At 36.0% G+C, this 13,999-nt stretch overlaps 1 protein-coding gene across 2 annotated transcripts in view; it reads right to left on the reverse strand.

Annotated features, from left to right (window-relative positions):
- The window catches only part of mRpS6 (mitochondrial ribosomal protein S6), a 41,615-nt gene that overhangs the window by 9,818 nt on the left and 17,798 nt on the right, over positions 1-13,999 (reverse strand). For both annotated transcript variants that reach the window (XM_090379315.1, XM_090379314.1), the window contains exon 3: positions 2,677-2,931. In XM_090379315.1, coding sequence (XP_090235441.1) covers positions 2,679-2,931 — 253 coding nt within the window. In that variant the 3' untranslated portion in view covers positions 2,677-2,678. The remainder of the gene's footprint in view (positions 1-2,676; positions 2,932-13,999) is intronic.

Genomic DNA, 13,999 nt, shown 5'->3' on the forward strand with positions numbered 1-13,999 from the left:
TTTTAATTTGGCATTGTTACTAACAATATATATTGTTTACTTATTTTAATATGCAGTTTCAAGTTTTTTCAGGGAAACAACTTGGAACTGCATTTAAAATAGTTCTGAGACTGAACTAAGTAAAAAGCATTTACTAATGCAAGAGTAATATTTTTAATTTACATATTTCAGGCAGGATTAAATCTATTGTCATTTTCCTCAGAATAATGACAAATTCACAGCAGAGATACTGCTCAGCCCTGCAGTGGTGTGGGTATCTGCTAAATGAGTTAATTTTTCAAACTGCTTAAATAAATACAAAGTACGAGACAATTAAATAAGATGGAAAAGATCAATAGCTTCAGTTAATAAGTACGTTATTCAATAGACATTAACATTAATTTATAATGCATATAACCATATTATACAAGTTATATAAATCTTTATTTCCTAAAGAAATTAATAGGTTAAATTTTCTGCTTATATATATTATAGGGTGACCACGTATGTTACATATCTTGCAAAATTTTTTCTCTGCTTCTTCAATGAATGGGGAGAAAAAAAATTAGATTACAAGGGTTACACAACATGTAATATCCTAAAGTTCATTTGATAAGATTAAGAACTATTTAATTATTAATTTCAGTGTTTTGACTTTCAGTTTTTATTGTATTTCTATACAATAGCAATAATATTAAGTGTATAGTGAAAGGTAAAATACAAAGGAATAGAAATGTTAACAATAATAATTATAAAATCTGAGCAACTACTATTGTTACCAGTATAGTGGAAAGCTGATTAACTTGTAGCATGGCTATTATTTAGTTTATCTCAAGCATGAAATGGAAACGTGCGTAATTTTTTTTATTGATTGGTGAAGCAGGTTATCTTTTTTCTTTTATGTTCTGAAATCTTCCACATTCATTCATTCACAAGTTACGTATTGATGAGGCAGTTTTTTTTTATTACCAGAAAACAGTCTGTTTGCTTATATATAACTCAAATTGTTGGCAAACAACTTTTCTGATGGTGGGCTGACACTAAATATGAGATTAAAAAAAAAATTTAAAAACTACCTGTTTCACCAATGATAAAATACTGTGATCTCACATTGCTATCTCTGCACAAATACCCTAACATAATGATAGTTCTTAGATTGCCACCACGCAGTCTCAGATGGAAGATTGGTGCTTTTTTACTGTTCTGGAATTAGCATTACTTTTGGACTCGTCTGATTGTGTGTAAAGTCATTGCAGGATTCTTATGTCATATAATTTTTATACCCTCTCATTACAAATTATTTTAGTTTTCTATTACTCTAGTTTTTATATGTATACATAATTTGTGATTTCTGAATTTTTTCTTTCTAACCTTTCTGATGTCATTCCTGTTTAAAGTTTTCTGATATTGTTAATTTTTTATCTATTGTACCAATGTATATTTTGTTATATTTGCATTTACTATTATGTGATATTTCTTCTATGGGTTTGATATGTTTCTTAGTGATTTTCAGTTCTTATAAGTACTAAATATATATATATATATATATATTTTTTTTTTTTTTTTTGCTTCTCCATGATTGTTTCATCAATGCTTTTATAGATGAAAATCACAATGCTTTCTCAGTTAGTTAATAACATTTAACATTAAAATATTTTTTCTAAATAAGAGTAATAAGTATCTGCAATTTAACATCTTAAATTATTTTTTTCCATTTTAATTGCAAGGTTTTTTTTTTTTTGTATATTTTATCAGCTATAAATACTAAAGATGAACCACTCTTACAGTTAAATTTTTCAGGATGTTTGATTGATAGCTAATATCTTTTTTCTGTATCTACGTCAGTTTGTAATTTTTTTATTTTTAACTCTGGAATAGTTTCTGATTTAAAGTTAATGGATTTATGCTGTTGTTCATAAGTGTATATATATATTTAAAAAAAAAACAATAGTTTTATTAACTCAAGTTTATTATTAAGAAAAATCTTTCTTTTCATATAGTTACTATCCAATTATTAATGCATTATTTTATTACAATTCATCTCTTTGCCTGGTATGTTTCAATGTCCATAATGGCCAGTACAGGGTTATAAGTTATTTGTTATAGATTTAACTTCATCTCTTAATTACAGTGAATTCTTAATATTTAATAACATTAACAAAAGAAAGCTTTATTTTTCTTAAAGTACTAAGAATTTGTACAAGTCACTTGAAAGATTTTGTGTTGTGACTAGTTTACTGTTTACAATAGATCTAACTAGACCACCTTTATGCACTTTTATACTGGCAAAAATCTGTGGGGTTCACAAATAGTGAGACAAATTCTTTATTAACTACATTTTGTTCTAATAATAACTTGGTTTTTCAGCTATATTTACATATATTTTTAAGATGAAGAATCATAATATATTATAGTGTAGCGTGCATCACTTTATAAAGGAAAAATAAGTCTTGGATAAAGTGCATCCCAAACACTATCTTGATCAACTGAGATACTATTTGCACATGGCTGCTAACTGTTCTCAGCCACACTTTTTCACAAATTGTTTTATGCCTGTACAGGTAAACAATTGATGTTCAGTATCAGTTATTTAGCACATGTAATAGATACTTTGGTGAAAACTGAATGAAACATAATCATTTAGGATTTTATTACAATCTAAAAACAAAAGAGAAAAGGCAAGAATTTTACAATTACCTTCAAAAAATCTCTTTACCATCAAAAACCAATTTCTGTTTCCACCGTGGTACTTTTGATTTCCTATGTGCTAATAATTTCTGTACACTTGGTCTATAAGGAGCTGGTAGTAATTCTTCATGAAGAGTGCATTCTCCGTCAAATGGCTCTGTCTTTGGGAAAATATGATATTTTATTATGTCGATATCTCGTTTAAAATAGTCATGAATCTTTGGAAATATCAATGGAGAGGATTCCATATGCATTACAAAGTAACTGAAAAAAAAGTAAGGGAAAAAGATTTTAAAAAATGTAACATTAACAATTAATTTAATGATTTAAAATTAAAATAAGAAATGGATAGTTTCAGGATAGATGTGTGGAAATTTGCTTTCAGCCAGAGTAACTGTTTGCTGGAATAAATTTTCACCTGGTGTTTAAGACCTTTTCTGTTGTTGATGTTGTGAAGCCTGCTTCCTTGTATCTTTTTGCCACTATTAGTACTAAATATTTTAAAAGTAATAAAAGAAAAATATTTATGACATGGGGAAAAAAAATCTTTTTACTATGGTCCATAAAATTATATCATACATTTTATCAGTACATGTATACTGATTAAAAAAAGTCTTGCTTTCCTCAAGTGAAGTGTAATCTAAATCAGGAAGCTTTTGGTAATATATAAAAAAATAACAATAATAAATAAAGCCTGGAAACTGTTGCACAAAAAATATAAATGTACATTTTGTAAATTATGAAAATTTTAACAATATACTATACTGAATTTGTTGGTGTATACCAACAAATTCAGGCTACTAAAGGAGGAATTCAATGACAGATGCCAAGAGTTTAGCTCAAAAGAAAGAAATTTAATATTTTCTGCTTGCCAATTGGCTAGGTTTGGTATATCTACAGAAAAGATTTAGCTGATATTCAAAGCTGCTCTGACTCATCAAAATTCCAGGAGCTTCTGCTTGAAGCTTTCTCACGGCTAGCAGAAGCAACTGGTTTTTGAAAATGAAATTTGCAAAGTGGAAAACCAAAACATAACTGAGATTGCTCAAGCACAGACATACTATTTCTTCATTTCACAGTACTCACTGAATTTATTTTTACAACAGTTAAAATCGATGATCATTGTACTGTTGAGTATGTCTCAATAATAAAATTTCACTGTGACCATTATGTTTTAATAACAGTGATAGTTTAACATATGTTGTAAAAATACCCTCAGCTCCCTTGGTCATTAAAAAGTTACCCAGTACTGTTTAGATCATGCCTGATATAAGCAGAACCAGATTACCTTCTATTGGAATGAGAAGCAGCCTGCAATACAAGATGCAGGGGATTTCAGAGACTGCTGGGAGACATTGCGGTACAAATAAACACATGGGCTGTGTTAGGGTAGCTAAGAATAGGAACAGGTGCACGTATACTTGCATGTACACCAATACTAGGAGTTTGGTAAATAAATTTGAGGTGTTGGTCAAAACATCAAAGGCACATACTGTTAGGATATCAGAGACGTGGTGTCACACAGATATAAGGAATGCAGAAATGGAATTTGGGGAGTACAATGTGTATAGGAAGGGAGGAGGGGTTATGCTATTAGTTAAGAAACACATAAAACCCAAAGAAGTACAGCCAGTTGATGTGGCTGGACAGTGCAGTGTCGAGGCAGTTTGGTGTGACATAAGCACTGGCAAATCAAAATTGAGAGCAGGAGTGTGTTATAATAAAAAACTGTACAGGGAAACAGAGTGGGCCAGTAAATCAGAGAGTCTTATAATGGGGAATTTTAATTTCCCAGATATTGACTGGAAATTCTGGGTTGGTCACTCACACACTAGCAAGGCTTTTGTGGATTTATTGGATGATTGTTTTCTACAGCAGCATGTTTGGGAGGCAACTAGACGGAGTAATACTCTTGATCTGATTATCAGTAGTGATTCTTTGTACATTAAGAATCTGCAGATAAAGGAACCACTAGGTGGCAGTGATCACAGTGTGTTGAAGTGGGATTTACTCAGAGAGGTAACTGCCATCAGGGGTAAAGGGAAGGGTTTTTGCTTTCGTAAAGGCGACTACGCAGGTTTGAGACAGTATTTAAATTCTATACGGTGGGACCAACTGATGATGTTACCAACAGCAAATTCAAAATGGGAAGCATTCAAAGAATTAATTTTGGAAGCTACTAGGCTTTTCACCAACTAAGAAATAATGTTCAAGATTTAGGCCTAAATGGATGTGAGATGAACTAATGAGAAATGTGGCAGAGAAGAAAAATGCATGGGATACATATAAATTAATGGGTAGTATTGGCAAGTGATGCAAGAAAGCAAGTGTATGAGCTTATGCAGCATCAGCCAAAAAAAAAAAAAAATTTTTCACACAACCAGAAGCCTATGATAGATATAAGTTGGTCTGTAACCAAGTCACAAAGGAGGTTAGGCAAGCAAAGGCAGATTATGAGAAATCTTTGAAAAAAAAAAAAAAAAAACAGCAAAGAGTTCTTTACTTACGTAAACTCTAGAAGAAAAGGGATGAATCAGATTGGTTCACTGGAGATCAATGGTTCAACTGTTGATACTGTTCAGGTAGTTAACTAAATGAGTATTTTGCATCTATATCCACACACAAGGAGTTATTCAGGGAGGGGGAATGCCACAGGTGAATTAAACTCTGGCAGCGAAGCTAGATGATTTTGTAATAACTGAGAGCAAAGTGGAGGAGAAATTGTTGAAGATAAACATAAGGCACCTGGGGTGGATGGGATCTATCCAGTTATATTAAAGGAGGCAGCAAAGGAAGTAAGCAAACCCTTAGCCATAATTATGAGAGCTTCCTTGGACTCAGGAGAGGTACCCATGGACTGGAGATGTGTAAATGGGACCCCAATTCACAGAGGAGGATCAAAGGGTGATGCAAGTAATTACAGACCTGTTAGTTTAACTTCTGTTCCACGAAAATTAATGGAGGAACTTGTTAAAGAAGCACTGCAGAATCATCTAGACAAGACTTCAGTTATAGCTCGGACAGAGCATGGTTTTGTTAAGGGGCCGTCATGTCTGACCAATTTGATTGGATTCTATGATGTGGTCACAAAGGAACTGGATGCAGAGAATAACTTTGATATCATAGATTTGGATCTTAGAAAGGCTTTTAATACTGTTGCACATGGAAGACTGCTGCACAAATTGGAGCAGTGTGGCATTGGAGGCAAATTGCTGCTATGGATAAAGGGATGGTTGAGTGGGAGAAGACAGAGTGGTAGTCAATGGACACTGCTCTTCGTGGACTAATGTTATAAAAAGTAGGTTTTGATGCATCATTTGTAATATGTTGTGGATGTATGCAGGGACAGGTTAAACAAAGTTTATTCTTGCAGGTGTTGAATTTAAGTATATGGATCCCATATTTATCTAAGTTAGAAGCATTACGTGGACTAATGTTATTAGTGGAGTCCCTCAGGGTTCAGTGTTGGGTCAATTGTTGTTTTCTGTATTTATTAATGATATCGATGATGGAATATCAGGCTTAATGTCCAAGTTTGCAGATACAAAGGTTGGCAGGGATGTTAATGACAGTATTCTGCTGAAACAGGATCTAGAAAAGTTGAGTAGATGGGCTGAGAGATGGCAACTGAAGTTTAACATTGAGAAATGTAAAGTACTGCATATGGGAAGCAGTAACCTCAGAGTAATGTATCAACTGTGTGGTGCTATGCTAACAGTGGCAGAGAATGAAAAGGACCTGGGGGTAATTGTGTAGGCAGATATAAAGTTTTCTGAGCAGTGCAGACGGTCTGCAAGAGTAGCTCATGGTGTCTTGTCAATGATATTTTTAGAGCCACCATAGCTGAGTGGTCAGGCATGCGGGTGCATAAGTATATGTGCCTTGGGTGACCAATGCCTGTGACTCATGGCACCTCCGTAGCCAGGTGGGAAGGAGCAGCAGTGCGTAGCACACGCTTCTTGATTAGATCAGGGTTCGAGCCCGTTACCACCAAATACGGAGGATGTGGAAAGGTCAGGGAATGACCACCGCATATCCCGGAGCAATATGGCCTTAGTTGCTAATGCTCCTAAAAAAAAAAATAAAATAAAATAAAAATAAAAACCAAATAACAGCCTGTGACTACTAAATACGGTGCTGTTTCTTGTATTCTGTCTATCTTTTGAACTTCACTGACTGTTTTATTGTCCCAGTGTATAAACAAAAAATTTATTTATTTATTTATATACAGGAATTTTCCTAGAAGAGATAAGGAGGTGATTATCCCCTTGTATAAGGCAATGGTCAGGCCACACCTTGAGTATTGTATACAGGTCTGGAGGCCTCATTTTAAGAAGGATGTAGAGCTGTTGGACTAAGTACAGAGAAGGGCAACAAGGTTAGTGAATTGAATGAAGGGTTGCTCTTACAAAGATGGATTTAAGTTTTGCAGATTTCAGTATCTGGAAACTAGGCACCTGCAAGGTGATCTGATTGAGGTGTATAAAGATGTGAATGGTTTGAGCATGCTCAATGTTGATGGGTTTCTTCCTCTTGCTCAGAATAATCACCTGAGAGGGCATAAATTCAAATTGAGGAAAGATAGTTGTGGGACAGATGTGCGGAAGTTTGCCTTTAGCGAGCGGGTAGTTGATTGGTGGAACAGACTTCCATCTGTTGTTGTAGAAGTTGATAGGTTAAATAGATTCAAGGCAGAACTAGACATACATTTGGAGCGAGTGGATGGGCAGAATTAGAAGATTTGTTTTGTTTTTGTTTTTTTTTTTTTTTTTGGCTAATGCTATATAAGCTTGCTTTCTTGCATCATGTGCCTATACTAATGCTAATGGCACAATAGGCATGTAGTTATAGCCTCTCCGTCACCGCAAGTTGACTGATTTAGCAAGTATTAAAAAAGTGATTTTTCTTATTATAAGAAATTAAATATGGCAATTAATACAATGATTTCTTTATGTAATTTCAATGTCTGATTTGCTCTGTCACTTGTGCTCTCAATTTAATGAAGACGCCCATGTGGTATCTGTGACACCCGCATTTTTTTTCTTTTAATTATAAAAAATAAATTTTTAGCTTTTTTTTACTGAATTAAAATTGGTCTATTAATTAGAATTTACTAACTTCAATTAAAAATAATGAATGAAAATAAACTAATAATAATGATGAAGTTTTTATCATAAGTATTAGCATTAGTTGAGGCATATGACAAAAGAAAGCAAGCTTAAAGAGCATCAGCCAAAAAGAAAAAGAAAAAAAAACCTTCCCATTTCACCTATCTGGTCACCCGAAATATTTGTCTAGTTCAGCCTTAAATTTATTTAAGCTATCAACTTCTACAACAACAGATGGAAGTCTGTTCCAGCAATCAAGTACCTGCTAGCTAAAGGCAAACGTCTGCACATCTATTCTACAACTGTCTTTCCTCAATTTGAATCTATGCTCTCTCAGGTTCTTAATCTCAAGCAAGTGGAAGTATCCCATCAGCATTGAGCCTGCTCAAACCATTTAAGGTCTTGTACACCTCAATCAGATCACCTTGCAGGAGCCTAGTCTCCAGATGCTGCAACTTACAGAATTTAAGCATAATCCTGGTAAGAAAACCCCTTTGTTCCTCTCACCAATTTTGTTGCCCTTCTCTGTACTTGTTCTACCAACTCCACATCCTTCCTAAAATGAGTACCTGTATACAGTACTCAAAGTGTGGTCTGACCACTAGAAAGGTAGACTTTATAGAAAGGTATAATCACCTCCTTGTCTCTGCTAGCAAAATTCCTATATATCATTGACAAAACTCCATGACCTGCTCTGGCAGCCCATCTGCACTGCTCAGAAAATTTCAATGACTGCACAATTACCCCCAAGTCTTTTTTTTTTTTTTTTCATTCTCTACCTCCCTGAGTGTAGTACCACACAGTTGGTACGTTTCTCTTGGGTTAAGGCTACCCATATGGAGTACTTTGCATTTGTCAGTATTAAACTTCAGTTGCCACTTCTCAGCCCTATCTCCCTAACTTTTCTAGATCCTGTTGCTATGGCAACAGGATCTAGAAATTTTTAAGCCTGATATACCTTCATCGATATCATTAATAAATACATAAAACAACAATGGGCCCAGCACCAAACCCTGGGGGACTCCACTAATAACATTAGTTCACGTAGAGCAGTGTGCATTTATTACACTCTGTACTGTCTCCCACTCAACTATCCCTTTATCCATTGCAGCAACTTGCCCTCAATGCTATACTGCTCCAATTTATACAGCAGTCTTCCATGAGCAACAGTATCAAAAGTTTTCCTGAAATCCAAGCATATGATATCAAAATTCTTTTTTGCATTCAGTTCTTTTGTGATCACGTCGTAGTATTCAATCAAATTGGTCAGACAAGACTTAACAAACAAACACCTGCTGTGTCTGAATTATTACTACAGACTTGTCTAGGTGATCCTGCATCACTTCTTTAACCAGTGACTCCATTATTTTCCCTGGAACAGAAGTTTAACAGGTCTAGAATTATCTGCGTCACCCTTTGTGAACTGGAGATACATTTGCGTTTCTCCAGTTCCTGCGGAGCTCCCCTGAATCTAAGGATGCTCTCATAATTATGGCTAAAGGTTTGCTTACTTCCCTCAAATATTTATCTGTACATTTAACAATCCTTATATTATGATATTATAGAATTTGTAAAAATCACATACATATATGCACTGTAATATCTTATGGCTATAAAATAAAAAACAGACTTTTTTTGTGAACACACTTTTTATTAACATTTAATTTTGCAGATATTCAACTTGAATTTAGTTTATAATAAATATTTTTCTCATTTTTTATATGGGTCAATTATCTAATAGCATTAGCATTGGCATATGATGCAAGAAAGCAAGGCCGACCGGGCTAGCCGAGTGGGTAAAGTACCTGCCCGGCAACCCAAAGGTCGCGGGTTCGATTCCCGCCTCGGGCTTGGATCAAAGTACTGCAAAAACCTTGGGAGGTGCAATATGGCCACAGAAGCCGATGCGCCAACAACTACTAAATCAAAAAAAAAAAAAAAAAAAAAAAAAAAATCAAGAAAGCAAGCTTATAAAGTATCAGCCAAATAAAAAGAGAGAAAACCCTCCCATTTCACCCCTCCATTTGTTCCAAATGCCTGTCCAGCTCAGCCTTAAATTTATTAGGCTATCAAATTCCACAACAAAACATGGAAGTCTGTTCCACCAATCAACCATCCACTGGCTAATGGCAAATTTCTGCACATCTATTCTACAACTGTCTTTCCTCAATTTGAATCTACGCCCCCCTCAGGTTCTCAATCTCAGCAAGAGGAAGGATCCCATCAGCATTCAGCTTGCTCAACCCATTCAAGGCCTTATACACCTCAATCAGGTCACCTCGCAAGTGCCTACTCTCCAGGCACTGCAATTTGCAGAACTTAAGCCTTTTTTGGTAAGAGCACCCCTTTGTTCCCCTCACCAATCTTGTTGTGCTTCTTTATACTCATTCTAGCAACTCTACATCCTTCCTAAAATGAGGCCTCCAGAACTGTACACAGTACTCAAAGTGTGGTCTGACCACTGCCTTGTACAACGAGATAATCACCTCCCTGTCTCTGCTAGCAAAATTCCTATATATCATTGACAAGACTGAATGACCTGCCCTGGCAGCCCATCCGCACTGCTCAGCAAACTTCATATTTGACTGCACAATTACCCCCAGGTCTTTTACACTTTCCTGAGTGTAGTACCACACAGTTGGTACATTTCTCTTGGGTTATTGCTACCCGTATACAGTACTTTGCATTTGTCAATGTTAAACTTCAGTTGCCACTTCTGAGGTCATTTGCCCAACTTATCTAGATCCAGTTGGAGTAGCATACTGTCTTTACTGTCGTTAACAACCCTGCCAACCTTTGTATCATCTGAAAACGTGGACATTAAGCCTGATATACCTTCATCGATATCATTGATGAACACACAAAACAACAATGGGCGCAGCACCAAACCCTGGAGAACTCCACTAATAACATTTGTACACGAAGAGCAGTGTCCATCGATTACCACTCTCTGTCGTTTCCCACCCAACTATTCCTTTATTCATCGTAGCAACTTACCCTTAATGCCAAACCTCTCCAATTTGTACAGCAGTCTTCCATGTGCAACAGTATCAAAAGCTTTCCGGAAATCCAAGTATATGATATCAAAATTATTTTTCACATTCAGTTCCTTTGTGACCACATCATAGTATCTAATCAAATTGGTCAGACAAGACATGCCTTTCACAAACCTATGCTGTGTCTTAACTATTACTGCAGTCTTGTCTAGATGATCCTGCAATAACCAGTGACTCCATTATTTTCCTCGGAACACAAGTTAAACTAACAGGTCTATTGTTACTTGTGTCACCTTTTGAACCCCCTTTGTGAATTGGTGATACATTTGCATACCTCCAGTCCATGGGGACCTCCCCTGAGTCCAAGGAAGCTCTCATAATTATGGCTAAGGGTTTGCTTACTTCCTTTGCTGCCTCATTTAATATAACTGGATAGATCCCATCCACCACAGGTGCCTTCCTTATGTTTAACTTCAACAATTTCTCCTACACTCTGCTCTCAATTATTACAAAATCACTTAGCTCTCTGTTAGAGTTTGATAAACTTCTGGCATTCACCTCCTTGAATAACTCCTCATGTGAATGTAGATGCAAAATACTCATTCAGTTTATCAGCTACCTGAGCATGATCATCAATAGTCAACCCATCTATATTAAGTGGTCAAATCTGATTCATCCCTTCCCTTCTAGAGTTTACATAAGTAAAGAACTCTTTGCATCCTTTGCCAAAGATTTCTCATAATCTGCCTTCGCCTGCCTAACCTCCTTTGTGACTTGATTACAGACAAGCTTATATCTGCCGTAGGCTTCTGTCACCTGATAATTTAATGCATCCCATAGATATTTCTTCTCTTCCACGAGCTTCATTAATTCGTCTGACATCCATTTAGTCCTGAACCTTGAACAGTAGGACGGCCTCCGTAGCCGAGTGAGCAGGAGCGGGAGTGCAGTAGCACACGCTCTTTGAGTAGACCGGGGTTCAAGCCCCTGACTGCTGAATACGGTCAATCTGCCAACCTGCACTGGACCAGCGTGGCAGATTATGGTCCATTTTCCCTCAGCATGAATTGTTGAGGAGGCTTCCACCTGCAGTGGGTTGATAATGGCTGCACTTTACTTTTTTTTTTTACTTGAACAGTATTTCTTAGTTGGAATGAAAAGCCTGGTAGCCTCCAAGATTAAGTCCTTGAAGGCTTCCCATTTAGAATTCACTGTTGGTAACATCATCAGTTGATATCACTGTACAGAATTTAAAAACTGTCTGAGACCCCTGTAGTCACCTTTACGAAAGCAAAAGCCCTGATGGTAGTTACATCTTTAAGTAATTCCTGTATCGGTACATTGGCAAAAGTATTATTTAATGCATACAAATTTGCAGTGTTTTAACAATGTTACATGGTTTGATTTTTAGAAAGAAACTGTAATTCTGTAATTTCTCAAGCGGGTCAACAAAGTGTTCTCATGGCTTACTAGCTGACCTGCAGATCATAGGTTGGGGTCCATCGCCTTAGATCATGCTGTCAGCTGGAAAGGTGTTTCTATAGCAATTACAATGATCCTATATAGAAAATACAAATTATTCAGAAAGAAAAACTACTCAAAATTAATTACCCAATACTAACTTTTCCCAGCAATATTTTCTTAATAATTTATGACCTATATGTTTATGAAGAAGTCAACAATAGAACTGCATTTAGAATACTGTTCAGGTCTGGAACCCACTTCTCAGAAAAGACTGAGTTTCTTGACAGGGTACAAAGATTGGTGGTTCATGTTGAGAGAACAGCAACAAGATGTCCATATGAGGAGAGACTACAAGCATGAGTTACAGGGAATGGAAACAAATACAACACACCAGGAAGGGGAGCAAACTGAATGATGGGGGGGTGTTTCCTATCTGGATTTAAGGAAGTTAACATTTAGTCAATGTACTGCCAACCACCAGAATAAACTGTCTTCCTGAGTGGCTGAAGTAGGCAACCTGAAAAATTTTAAGGCATGGTTGAAATGGTATTTCTTGTGGTGAGATATGATATGAAGAATAAAAGTTCATTTGACTTTTTTTTTTTCTTTCTGGCTGATGCAGTGAAAAAAAGCCACATTACATCTTTTGGTCTTTACTAATATTAAAATTAAATCTAAATATATGATAACCACAGGCTTGCAATATACAGTGGACCCCGCTTTACAATATTAATCCATTTGAGAGACACCATTGTATTGTGAAAATTTTGTAATGTGAAACCAATAACACACTGTTCTTTGATAATTTGTTACAAGACCTCGGATGTTGAAATTTTCACCATATAACTAAGCTATTTATCTCTCTAAAATATGATTTTTATAATGGAAATTGTACAGATTAATTAAAAATTTGATTAAAGCACAACACAAAAAATCACTTCAACTAAAGGATTCAAAAACAAAACACACTGTTATTTGTTATTTGGTTTTTAGGAGCATTAGCAACTAAGGCCATATTGCTCCGGGAATATGCAGTGGTCATTCCCTGACCTTTCCGCATCCCCCGTATTTGGTGGTAACGGGCTTGAACCCCGGTCTAATCAAGAAGCGTGTGCTACGCACTGCTGCTCCTTCCCACCTGGCTACGGAGGCGCCTACAAAACACACAGCGCCTCCGTAGCCAGGTGGGAAGGAGCAGCAGTGCGTAGCACACGCTTCTTGATTAAACCGGGGTTCGAGCCCGTCACCACCAAATACGGAGGATGCGGAAAGGTCAGGGAATGACCACCGCATATCCCAGAGCAATATGGCCTTAGTTGCTAATGCTCCTGAAAACCAAATAACAAAACAAACAAACACAAACAAAACACACAGCCAGCACGTTTACAAAAGTTGCTACTGACTGAGAGGAAGGAATGTTTGGTCTGGTTGGAAACAATCGTAAGCCCATCGTAAAGTGAAATAAGTTGGTGTCAGTTAACATGATCACCGGTTAGTAGAATCTGCCATGTTATAGAATCAAATTAAAAAAAAAAAAACAATTCAAATCATTCAAATGCACTAAACTTTCGTCATTATCACATACAGTGGTACCTTGGTTTGTGAGCATAATTCGTTCTGGAAACATGCTTGTAATCCAAAGCACTTGTATATCAATGCGAATTTCCCCATAAGAAATAATGGAAACTCAGATGATTCGTTCCAAAACCCAAAAATATTCATGTAAAAATGATTAATACAAAATACATATTTACCTTTTTATAT

This window comes from Mastigoproctus giganteus, chromosome 8, assembly GCF_048544385.1.
Source record: "Mastigoproctus giganteus isolate SK-2022 chromosome 8, ASM4854438v1, whole genome shotgun sequence".
Classification (NCBI taxonomy): domain Eukaryota; kingdom Metazoa; phylum Arthropoda; class Arachnida; order Uropygi; family Thelyphonidae; genus Mastigoproctus; species Mastigoproctus giganteus.